The sequence below is a fragment of the Camellia sinensis genome, chromosome 12 (genome assembly GCF_055761805.1).
Source record: "Camellia sinensis isolate YWXY chromosome 12, ASM5576180v1, whole genome shotgun sequence".
Taxonomy (NCBI): Eukaryota; Viridiplantae; Streptophyta; class Magnoliopsida; order Ericales; family Theaceae; genus Camellia; species Camellia sinensis.
Genome location: NC_138972.1, coordinates 41371937 through 41385358, shown reverse-complemented (window position 1 = coordinate 41385358; position 13422 = coordinate 41371937). Strand labels below are relative to the sequence as shown.

Below are 13422 nucleotides of genomic sequence, written 5' to 3'. Positions count from 1 at the left end.
TAATATATTTATTTTATAATTTAAATAAAAACAAACGAGTCGAGTTTGACGGCTAAGCGTATTCAAGCTTAAGCTGGACTCGTTTACAAAATGAGCCTAAAAATCATGCTTCAGCTCATTTATCTATATAACAAACAGAGTTGAGTCGAGCTCGCAAACAGCTCCATTTGCAGGCCCAGCCATACACATGACTTGTTTTGACCGTAACCACACTTGGGCCAAAGAATTCCAAACCGACGCACTGTCTCCATAAAAAGCCTTACTTTCATTAATTTCCACCAGATCCCATCATTTACTTGTAATGAAAAAACCTACCACATGTTTGTGTACAAAAAAAAGCTAAGTTTGAAACTCGCCTGACATTTTCTTTTCTGTACATGGGTCATTACAAAAAAGGGGCAGTCATGTTGAGAAATGATTGTAAACACTGAGATATTAGAAACCTAAAGCTTTACGCTATGCCAAGATGGCTCCTTTTCTCCTCTTTTCCTGCATGCCACATCCAAAAATGGTCCCTAAAGTAAAAAGATCACTAGAAATTACCTGATGAGTAACAAGAGGACTTGATGGATTGCTATTATGTACAACCACCTCTATCCATTAGCTTCAGACTGAGTACTTCACGGAGCTTGGCTTTTGTGAGCTTGCAATATCCTTTCACCTTTTCTGTCTTTGCAATGGCTCTTAGATCAACTAATGTCAAATGCTTTTCCAATCCACTTGGTGCCGGATGAGGGAGTGTAGGAGAAGGAAGACATTTTCGAGTCTTGTAATTATTATCACCAGTGGATGAGCACTTAGCGGTGCAAAGGTCGTCTTCCACACTTGTATATTCAGCTGTATCAGCACGAAATTGTGCTAGAGTAATTTGAAGGCCCTTGAACTTTTTAGTCTCCCCAAGTACTGGCGAGCTTTGACAATTCCTTTTCTTTTGAGACAGCAAAGTTGAATCTACATTGATATCTGCATGCAAGTCTGGCGTAGCTTTCTGCTGCTGCTCTCTTTTTGCCCTCTGCTTTTGTGGCTTTGGATGCAAGCTTGAATTGGACTCATTGTCATTAACAGGTAATTTAGCTTTTTGCTTTTGTTCTTCCCTTGGATGTTGCTTGGTTATATGTTTTCTTTTCTGATACATCAACTCAATAAGTGAGTCTGCTGCATTCTGCTCGGTATCAGTCAGACCAGCTTCTGGACCTTTCATTCGCCATGGAGTTTTTGTTCTTTTCTTTTCTGTCTTAAACGATGAGAGAAGAGGGTCGATCATGTTGGTCAGAGGAGAATCCGGGGCTTTGCTTAGTGCTGGGTTCACTTCAGACTCTTCAGATACTTCTTGTAAAGCACTAGATCTGAACTCCACAATATGATCTGCAAGCTGGCACAAACTTGCAAATAAACATCTGAAAGACATGGTGAATTCTGACAGTTTAAAATCATCATATCCTCCAAATCTTCTACAGTGTGTATCCAACGTAGAGCCCGTTAAATCTGAGGTTGTGGTACTATATTTGTGAATCTTGATTACGGATTAGAAGCTTAAGATGTATGGTAAACTGGAATTCAACATGCAATCCATGTGTCTGTCTATGCATGTGAGATTATATGTTTTCCGAAGAATGAAAACAAAAAACAAAAACACAACCAAACAGGTCCCGTAATTTTCTGAAAAAGTACTTCCATGTTTGATTTAAAGCAGTCAAAGAGCTATTTGTACGGTTGTACCTCAACTGTTTCTGAAATATTTGATTGCTTTCCTCCATGTTGCAAACATGATTTTGAGATTACGGTTTGGTCCGTAGAATTGTGTTCTTTGATTTCTTTATGCCCATGAACTTTTGAATCAATCCTGCACAACTTGTTCTTCCCTTTGGGATCAATTACACGTTTTGATGCATCTGAACCGGAAGCATTAGCAGGCTGTTTCAGTGTAAGAGAAGATTAGTATACAGACTAATGCAAGGAAGGATGTAAACTGAATATAGAATCATACAAACTCAGAATTCGAAGTCACTGCGTCATATTATTTGTGCTCCTAACAAAAGACTGCTTCCCTTAGAGCTGAACCCTAAAGTTCATAGTTATTATGTTCAAATTATATTCAAGGAGAGGAAAACAGTACATGTAGCTTAGCTGTTCTTGGTTTCTGTGCAGGCTTCAATGATGAATTCAGGACTTCACTTCTTTCCTTTGAAGCAGAATTGTGTGTTTTGAGTCCATTCTTTCCATTAATCATCAAACCAGACTTGCTCAACCCTTTCTTTTGACTAGAGTCATCAGTTTCTTGATCTGAGCTGGAATCTTTGGCAATGGTGCACTTGGGCTATTCAGTGCAAGACGAAAGAAATAAGAACATATATAACCTCAAGCAAGCAAGCATATCTGTGGCAAGGATACACTGAATATGGATCTCACAGTTGGAGCCTATTATGTCTATCTAGGAAGCACAAACACTTCAAAATGGGTGTCATGTTCTTGTCCGACACATATTAGACACCGACACACCACGGACATGTGTGTCCATGTTTCGGACATGGTATGTGGCTTGTCAAAATTTTTAATTATTATTTTTTTTTGCAAGACACTTTGGAGACACTTTGGAGACACTTCATGAACATGCGTGTCCTATGTTTGGACACGCCTTGGGACACCTTTATGGGTTTTGTTTTATTTTAAAGTTGATTTGGGGTCAAAATAAAATATATGGAAATAAAGAGGGGAAACTAGAAAAAATATAAAAACACACTTAATATGCAATGATGTCTCTACATTGATATCTCTTATATGTCTGTGGCTTAAATTTATATTCATATACATAAAAAAATAAAAGTAAAAATATAATTTTATATTTCCATTTCCCTGTTGTGTCCATTCTCAAGTCCATGTCCGTGTTTGTGTCCCTATCTGTGCTTCGTAAATGTCTATCATTCACTTAACCTAAGGTTCCAAACCAATGTTGCCATTCTAAGAGTTGTAAAGGAGAAGAGAAGCTGCTTTTACCTTGCCCTTCTCTGCTACATCCTTCTTTTTAGGTTTCAAAGATAAATCTTCTTCTGGAACAATGCTGTTGACAGGCTGTTCACTCATGATAATAAAAGAAGAATGCACCATATCAGTTATTCAAGTTTGCTTTTGCCAGAGAATAACTATAAATTATAACCAAGAAAATAAACAGAACTATGTGTTCATGTAATAAGAGACATTCCGTGGTTGATGAAAAAACCTATATTTGGGAAAAAGTAGGAGGCATAATGGAAAGTGGAGTAAAGCTGTAGATAAACATTTTTATTGGAAGATTTTTATTATGAGATAATTCCTCCTTGAGAAAAAGTAAGGTAAACGATGGCTGCTCCCAAATGAATATTTCATATAAATCTGTTAGTTGCATATTCTACTGGGAGAATCACTGTTGCCATACTTTATTTTTCCACAAATATTCTATCAACTCACAGACAGCTCCAAGATCCTGTAACAGGGAGCACCAAAAAGGTTACAGTTGCAGGTATTATAGTTACTATCAGACTCACAGGAAATATTAACAATTTCAAACCATAGAATCAGGAGGTTTACTTTTATTTTACCCATTCCTGTCACTAAAAAAACTACAGATCTGTAAAAAAAAAATGAAGTTCTTAAATTAAGGAATTGAAGCAATAAAGAAAGAGGTTAGAATGAATTTACCATCAAATAAAAAAAAAGATTGGAATGACAAAAGTCAAAAACTATAATCACAACTCTAAACATCTCATGGATTAAATTCAATTAAGGGGAGGACAGTATAGTGTTATGAGAAAGCATTTAAGACAACTGTATACTTCAGACTGCATTTTGAATTTGAACGCATTCTTGATCATTCTGAATGTAATTTGATTTTCATCTATTTACAGCATTTGTCTTTGTTGCCTTTCCATTCTAACACATTTTAAGTCCTCTTCATTGAGGCAAGCAAAGACCCAGGTGGTTCTCTCCACTTGACCACACAGTCTCCTATTTAGAAGTTAGATATCAATCTCGTTGGACTGGACTCAGTCTTGGCATGCCCAAGCATTCACATCTGAGTCCAGAGATTGTTTTAAAAAGTAGAAACACAAATACAAACACCAAAAAATTCCAATGAGAGATTTTATTTTATACTTTCTTTGATATAGGCAAGCAGAGCTGGGTAATGAAGGGATTGTTCAAGTTCCTTAAGAGAATTGAAATCAATCATGTGATACTACCACCAACATGCCTTACCAGCTAAGTTAGCTAGCATCTTCAGCCAATAAGTTACTTTTCTATTTCAGAAGGAAAACCAATGAGTCTGTATATACTGTGATCTAACACAATACTGTTCAAATAAAAACATAAAAAAAATAAAATGAAGAGTTCCACAAACTACTACGGGTGGCTATATGCCAGTTTGAAAGGTGGTAGACAATGAAATCTAGATTCTCTTTTTAATTCATAAACTGGACACAATGACTTAAGTGCAAGGCTGCAGAATTGTTAACCAAAGAGCCAAAGCATCGCACAGGCAGTTTTCGAATTTAAATCTAGATTTTCTCTTTTTAATTCAGACATGTTCACACAGGTGAAACGTGGCAGCGTGTTAACTAAAGAATCTTCAGGCTCATGCCCAAGACAGCTTTTCCATTTTTGAGCTGTTAATTTCAACTTGCAAAATGAATTACTATCAGAAAAAAGCAATAATGAGCTGCCTGATACTTAACTGGTTCTTGATTTCTTCTCTTCACTGGAGTCTTTGGAGATGACTTCTGGGTCATGCAGTAGTCTGCCGCAGTCATATCATATTTACTCACTTCCAATTTTGTATTGCTTACTGAATCCAATTTGTTCAATATTTTCTTCCCATTGGTGAGGCCAGCTGCAGTTGCTAGGCTAGAAGTTTTGATGAAAGAATTTGCGTGCTGTTTATTACAAAAGAAATTAAATCAAGTAACAAAGTGCGTTTCTATTTTTATGGAGGTACACCCTAGAAACATGCAGAAAGGACGAATTTTTCATATATAAAGCAAAGAGATGACCTCAACTCTAAACATTTATTTGTGTTCAAGTATCACCAACAGATATGGAAAAAGTGCTCATACAACAGCAAGAATGTGGTAACAGAAGAAATTTATATATATTTCTGCACACACTATAACCTTTATGTACAAAATACATAAGGTTTCATTAGTGTTTCTAATCTTCTCTTTTCATTTTTATTTTGTCTTTTGATTATTTGTTTTTTGCTTTTGTTTTTGTTTTTGTCTTTGTCTTTTTTAGCATTGGTTGCTGAACATTATGATTCTTATTTTCATAGCATCCTCCCACTTAAACAAAAGTCAGAATTTAGAGAAGAGCAATCACCTGAAAGTTTTTAATCCCAAATTACCAAATTAACTTAATTTTTTGCAAGTGTAATTTACATTACCTCATTCCATCTCAAACTCATTCTGTAAAACTAACACTAAAGTGTCTTTCTAGGAGTCAAAGTTAAAACCAAGAGAGACCTTCACCTCCTGAATTTTACCCCAGATTCTATCATACCCACACTTTAGCCAAAAACAACAGATGCTTGCCCTTCTCTCGACAATGTTTTTGTGAGTCCCGCATGGAACCAAAAAATAAATAACAATAATAATAAGTATGCAATGGAGCCCAACGTGAAAATTAAGCAGTATAAAATAAATTGGTCATAATTGCAATCAAATCCAAGTAAAAATAGGAATTTTTCGAAATTGAGTTAGGTTTTTATAGCTGAGGCAGGTTTTGAAAAATAAATTTCCGGTCAGAGTAGTGCAAATAGCTTATGTAATTCTTCAGTTAAATCAATTGAACGTGAATGTTTTAATCCAAGCAAATGAAATCATATATATCAATGTCGATTAACCAATCTAACCATGTAGAATAAGATACTTAAAAAAATATATGTAGAATAACATAGAGCGATCACAAAAGAGACAAGGTTTTAATATGGAAAATCCAAACTCGGTAAAAAACCATGAACCTAGGGCATCCACTAGTATCCAAAGTTCAAGTACAACTTAAAACATTAGATGCCAAGATCCTACCTACTGTGACACTAAGAGCAATTCCATGGAAAATCTTTGCACATTCACTATTTGCATCCACCACATGAACCTCATCATGCTCCAAACGGTGATCAATGCACATGACCCAAATCAATATGCAATATGAGCTATACCAAACAAACCTATTCCAAAACTCACACTCATAATAGATCTAGCAAGTCCTCTTAGGACTATAAAAGATAGAAACCTAAGTAACTAAAGAATATAAAATCACCAAGATATGTGTTCAAACAGTCAGTCACTGAGTTTGAACGGTGAAAAAACTGGTCAAGAACAATATGCAACGCATATTAATCTGAAACAGTCTGCCCTGTGTTCAAACAGACAATACATTGGTATTGTTACCACACACACACCACACAAAACCAAAAAAAAAGGAAAAAACCTCAAGGGTGGGCATTCACCCTTTTGTGTGTGCATAAAGATTCAAGAGTATTCTCCCTTTTGTGTGTGCATATTTCTTTTGGGTATTGTTTTCACTGGTACATGGGTTTATTTCTCTCCACAAAGGGTATCAGACTTTAGGTGGGCTTATTTTCACCAACACCAACAACCTCAGAGGGAAAAAGTAAGAAGTCAGAAACCATAGAAAATAACGATTTCTAGTGTACTGAAGAGAAATAGACAAGTGAAAATCAAGATCAATATGTTTGTACTTTTAAACTTTTTAGGGTAGTTTTGAAGTATGAACAGGGCAATTGTGCTTCCAACATTGTTTGATAATGAAGCTTATTGACAGTTCAACTGTGCATGTCCTTAGATTTTCCAAGCTAGTTTATCTCTGTTTGTATATGTGTTTGCAAGAGAAGTTGGGGTCATACATACACATACATGAGAGTGACACGCACAGAGAGTTCATAATGGTCACAAGTATGACAAGTTGACAACCAGTCGCATTTACAAAAGATAATATGAGCACCACAAAGGTTTTAGTACTTAAATAAGTAAAAAATATCCGATATCTGAGGCAGACATTTTGACATGAAGACATGATTTCATAGTTGAGATGTAACATGTCAACATTTCATGCGAAAAGTAAAACCCAGGGTTGCTTCAACTTGAATATCTTTTAACTTTCAATTCAAATTAGCAGAAGAATTATTTACTAACAAAACAAAGCAATAAGCAATAAGCAATAAAGCACCAGGGACCTTAAGAGTTTCTGGAAAACATGTTTTTTTTCCCTGAGACTTCAAAGATGAATGGAAGATCACACGTCTTTGTGCGAGAATAATATTGGCCTCTTCGACTTCCTCCTTTATGATAGGCTCTGAAGCAGAGCAGCCCAACCTTTTCTTTTGCACCATAAGGTCACTTCCATGTTGCAAACCAGCTGAGCTTGATTCTTTGACAATTACATCAACGGACTATCCGATTGCCATGGAAAAATAAAAGACATCATTTAGTTTATCAAGCATTATTTTCTCAAATGCATTCTTCAAAATAACTTATACAACAGTGAAGTATTTACCTATGCTTGATAAACAGAAGGCAATTTCATTCACTGTAAATACTCACCGGAAAATTTTCAAAATAGAAGTCAAAAAGATTGAAGGCCAACCAGAACAATAATTTCTTTGACATATCATTTATCCAAAGTTTGGAGGGTGATTGACAAAGGGTGGCTATTTATACTGTTGCACTATAATTCACATCTGCATGGGGGTGACAGGTCATAAGAGTTTCTAGTTTCACCCTCTATCAGTTAGATAAAACCTTAACAGGGATGATTTCAATCAATAAAGAGAAGCTGGGATTTGTGGTGATCTCTTCATTAGGTATGTGCCCAGTCGACCCCTCCCAAGCATCCTATGTAAATGGGGAAAAGCATGAGTAAGGGGGAGTCACTAGCATTTTTTGGGAGTGCAGGGGGGACGTGTGGTGAAGTAGTGCACTTGTGTTCACTGTCATTATTACTCCTAAGTAGCCTTTTTTCCTACTCATTTGTGTACTTCACTGCATTTCTCATGATCTGTTATTGACCATCAACTGGACATGCTCAAATTTCACTCTACTGATTCTATATTATAAGGGATTACAACAAAATGTTAAAGAGTACCAGGCCTAACTCAAGCAAAGCTAGATACTTCTTCAATAACAGTTTATGTAGTAAGTTTTATGCTTACTAAATCATGTAACCAGTATGAGCTACCTTAACTTTTATTGTGCAGAATATATAGTTCCCCAGGAAGCAAAAATTGCAAGAAGAGGAAATGACCTTATAGTAATGACTTGAGTCCAACACATTACATTACTTTTTTGTTGGCCAACTAGAACATGATAAAGTTTGTTACAGTAAAATGCTCCAACGTGGAAAACATAGAGGGATTAGAAACTGATGGTAGACCACTTCACTGTGTAAGAGAGAAGGTTGAGAAAGTTAGTTAAGTTCGACGTACAGGGTAGTTTGTAGGTCAGTTATACAGGGTGTTGAGCATGTTAGTGAGTGAGGTTTGTCAGCTGTGTGTTTGTAACAGTAGTTAGTTAGGGAATGTACTGAGGTGGAATTGGCAGGTGCATAAATAGAGAGGTTGTGTGTTTGTATCAATTGAGCAAGAATGGAATAAACACAAACATTTTCCAGAATCATCTCTTTTTTTCTTCTTTACGATTTCATTTTCTGAGATACCTAACAACTTCTACACTTTGAAAATATATAAAACCTTCATAGCTCCTTCGAAGGTTTCAATATCGAATAGGAAGCACAGAGACTTATATGCAAGTGATGTGTCTATGTTGGACACCGACACTCAGTCACATGTTTGATACTCTTTTTTTGTGTCCATAATTAAAAATAAAAATCTTAATTTCAAACACATGTCTCCGACACTCGTTTTTGTGACGAGTCCATCACTTCTTGGCCATGGCTATCACTTAAAAATAAACATGAGACCAAAACTTTGAACATTTGCTAACACATGATTTTCAAAGTTTGAGAATTTGCCATAATATCTTATATCTTTAAAAATGTATAATTATTAAGAATGATCATCCTGTAGAATTCACATAAAAATAAGTGAAAAATGAAAAAGATATGTAAATGTATTAGAAGATAGCTTAGGAAGATGGGATATGTATACTATAATTTGTCTGCTTTTTAACTACAATGGTCCAGTAGTCTATAAATTCATGTCAGAGAATTGGATACAAGATTTATTTCGTATAAATTAATTATTTAATTTTGAATATGTTATGCACATAATTATTTGTGATGTGTCTGAACCGTGTCTGAACCGTGTCTATGTCCTACTTTTTTGGGACTTGTTCTATCGATGTGTCCGTGTTTGTGTCTCATGTCCGTGTCTATGCTTCATAGGGTATCAACAACGGCTTAATTGTTGTATCCATTGATAACTTTTCTTTGATTTGGTGCTTTTGTATGTGAATATGCCTAGCATGTTCTCAACCTTGTTCCTTCGTTTTCTTTTAGTTAGTAAAATTATCAAGGGAAAAAGAGGGGGTGAATCTGCTTATGCATAACATCAACCTGATAAAAAAAAAAAAATTGAATGGCAGAGCCCCAAAAAAATAACTGACTAAAATCAACAGAAAGCCAGAAGAAAAATGTGAAAAATTCAAGAGTGAACCTGCTCATCTTTCTGGTGAAAGTATTTCTCAAGCATAGCCTTTACTATTTCATGCATTCTCTCAGCCGGTTCTCTGTGCAATAGTAAACAACCCCCAAAATCATGCTCATCTTGTACATTTGTGTTCTTCAAGCTCTGTATTGAAATATCGAGACAGTCGATTTTCTCTCTCAAAGAAGCAGAGCATATTTCAGACCATGATTCATCAGCCCAGGCTAGTTGGCTTTGAAGGGTGACTAGATCTTCTTCAAGTTCAAGAATTTCATTATTTGCTTTTGTTATCAATATCCTTAGCACTTGGATACAAGATTTCTCATTCAAAGCATTTTCTTCTATCACATCTACAATAGGAAAGTAAATATTTAAGATAGGAGCATACATTAGTCACAATAAGGTACATAACCGATTACAATCGCAAAGTTCAAAAGCTAAGGGACATCACATTACCAAACCCACAACCAAAGTAAAAGTCACACTGCCATTCACGTCCCATATAACTGCTTTATCGTGCAACTGAGAACAACCATTTTAATCGACAACCAGGTTTATAGATGAAAGCAATAATATTTATGCATCAACTTATAGCACTAAGACCTCGTTTGTGAACCCTCCTTTTTAGCCAAAAAGTCAAAAAGTTACTAAATTAGCCAAAAAGCCAACAATCCATACCAAAAAGTTAAAGATTCTCTTTTCTCTCTACTTTTTGCACATCTTTTCGTAAAAAGTCAAAAAGTCATCCCAAACATACTAGTTTTTTTTAGCTCATATTTTAGCCAAATAATCAAAAAGTTACTAAATTAGTCTATTCCCAAACGAGGCCTAAGATTATTGCACTCTCCCTTTTTTTTTTTTTTTTGGCAAAAATGTTAAAGGCATAACAAAAGCAAAAGGCATTCCAATTAGAGAACAGGGAAGGAAACCTTGACCATGTGTTCCATCCCAAACAGCCCAATCCATAACTTGGAAAAATTTACCCTGAAAAGCAAACAATGACAGCATTGTAATTCTTCCATGAAATCAACAGAAAATGAAGATGGTCAGACATAAATCTTTTTTGACAGTGAAAAACGAAGGTATCTTATGTATCCAAAAAAGAAAAAAAGGAAAAAAAAGAAAAGTGAATTGGAATATATATCTTTATATAAATTCATCAATCTGAAAGATGAACGAATACTGTAAAGACTGTTGAACACTGATACTGGAAATTGGACTAAATTATCAATTTTAATCATCATGGTTAAGGGTTTATAACCTAGACTTGTCACATTTTACAACCATACATCTCTGGGTCAACATACACAGCAATCTGTAAATTTATGAAAGCAGGGTCGGCCCTGACTTTTTTAGAGCTCAAGGCGAACTCAAAAAATGAGGCCCGACTTTCGTACATATTTTAATATTGAGATAAATTTTGAATATTTTCAATTGTTAATGTTATTAGCTTATTCACACTTTTTCGTGACATAGTGGATTGAATTGTAAAATTTGATAAATTTCAACTTAAAAAAAAAAAAAAAAAAAAAATCCTTTATTTCTCTGAAGACAATTGTAACCAGTATAGTCAAACAATATTCTATAAATAATCATACATTTGGCAAACAACCATCCAATAATTTTAAATAATTCACCAATTCAATTGTTTAAAATAAATTGTAAAACTTTGTTTGTTAAACTATAATGTACTATTTGGTTCACTGAAATGAAATTGAATTGAATGAAATGACTATTTCTTAGTCTCTTTACAGAATAATTATTTCCTCACAATGGTGAATGATAATTTTTTAAAATGTTTTTTGATTATTTTTTAGTAAATCAAATGTAAGAATGAACATTATGAAGGAACGAATGTTTCATTCCACTTTATTTTAATGAACCAAACATAACTTAAGATCAAAAATTATTTGGAGGGCCTGTTTTTAAGACAGAATTCAGGGGGCTGAGGTGGGGGCCTTGCTTGCCTTGCCTCATGGCCGGCATTTCAATGAACCAAACATAACTTAAGATCGAAAATTATTTGGAGGGCCTGTTTTTTAGACAGAATTCGGGGGCCCGAGGCAGCGGCCTTGCTTGCCTTGCCTCATGGTCGGCGCTGTATGAAAAGAAAAAATTATCTTAGAATTATCACAGCAATCCACAACAATTTATGAAAAAAACAAATACCTTAGAAGTATCTGGTGAAAGAACTGGATATGGATTGGTGGTTCTTAATGCACAAAAGATGAAGTTTGTACAAACCTGTCAGGTCTTAAATGTCAGCCAAGATTTTTCTTTTATATTGTCATCTACTTATCAACAGTAGAAAAAGGTGACCCACAAACTTACTGGAAGATTATGCAAATTTTGCTCAAAGAGAATAGGAAAAAATTGAAAATAATCTAAAAGTAAAAGAACAATTACAGGGTTAGGAACACATCTGGGCCTTGTGGGGCCTTACATGTTACCATTTCTTGAGATCTCTCTTTTGATTCAAAATCGTGGTGTGATGTGTATATCCCCTGTTCCAGTCATGGAATAGATGAAATAAATAAAAAATTGGAATTTTGTTGAAGAATGAAATTTATTGGAACTGCCCATAGAGGGCTTGAAGCTAAGAAATCATTATCCAGAATGGGGCCATTGAAGAACATGGAGAACAGCCGATGTAAGATTACATAAGATGTTGCCGTCTCATAATCTTTTCAATCATTGCATAACATTTCTCAAATGACCACTCTTGTGAGAAAGGATTTGTTCTCAAAAGTACATGAAACGCAATGAACCAATTGGATTTCCAATGATCATCCGAACACAAGCTTAGACAAAAAAAAAAAAAAAAAAAAAAAATTGTAAATAATTATAATAAAAAATAAAATAAAAAATAAAAAAGATTCAGCAGAAGAACAAAACAGAAGTAAATACCTTAAATTAGAACATTGAAAGAGCGTTCACAAGGAAACCCACAAAATAAAAATCGAAAGAGAATTAGAACAAGAACAAAAAAAGGTCCAATTTCCAATAAGATAAATCAAATTACAATAATTGTTTCGCAAGACTTGAAAACACAATTTAGAAACAACATAAGTACTTCTTCAAACACTAAATGGTTGAGAACCAAAACATACATTCACAAATAAACACTTAAAATGAATCATTAGAGAAAGCTAACCAAAGAACCAAAACAGAGTGATTAAAGTTAAGGAAATGCAGTATACAGGAAATTGGACAAAAGAGAGTGAACATTAAGAATATATCAAGATTCTCTGATACTCAACAGAAAGTGAGCGAGAAAATAAGCAAATGCAGCTTTCCCGAGAACCAAACAGTGATTTTGAAACAGCCAAGGTCGAGAAACGTTACCAGAAAGCACCGCAGAAAGCACGAGATTCGCAGTGAAAGAGAAGTAAAACAAAGCTGCGAATGATTTGAGATTTTCGACTCTGACTCCCTAGGGTTTCGAACTCTCCTCGAAGTTAGAGATAGAGCTCTGTGAGGTTTAGAGAGCGACAGAGAGAGAGAGAGAGTGGAGAGGGACTGATTAGACTGACAGGGACGAGGTTTTAGAGAGAGAAATCCAAAAGGTGAGAGAGAGAGAGAGAGAGGGCGGTGTATTAAATACAAGAAGATTTGGGGTACGATTGACGTGGAGGCACCGGGGGGACTGTGGACCCACTTTGAGAATCGAGATGGGAAATGCCACAGAAATAATTTATTAAATTGTTTACAATAATCATTGAGACCTTTTATTTAGGGTTGATTTGGTATAAATTAAAAAAATAAAAAAGTTA

General features: G+C 35.0%; 1 protein-coding gene across 1 annotated transcript; it reads right to left on the bottom strand.

Moving 5' to 3' along the window:
* Positions 1 to 246: 246 nt before the first annotated feature.
* LOC114297449 (uncharacterized) lies at positions 247 to 13217 on the bottom strand. Its single transcript, XM_082898412.1, has 11 exons — positions 12995 to 13217; positions 11819 to 11893; positions 10579 to 10633; positions 9659 to 9999; positions 7223 to 7438; positions 4707 to 4904; positions 3413 to 3460; positions 2995 to 3069; positions 2117 to 2317; positions 1720 to 1914; positions 247 to 1372 (listed from the first exon to the last, which is right to left on the bottom strand). Exons 3-11 carry the CDS (start codon positions 10613 to 10615, stop codon positions 578 to 580), a joined length of 2106 nt encoding a protein of 701 aa, XP_082754538.1. The 5' UTR covers positions 10616 to 10633; positions 11819 to 11893; positions 12995 to 13217; the 3' UTR covers positions 247 to 577.
* Positions 13218 to 13422: the final 205 nt, after the last annotated feature.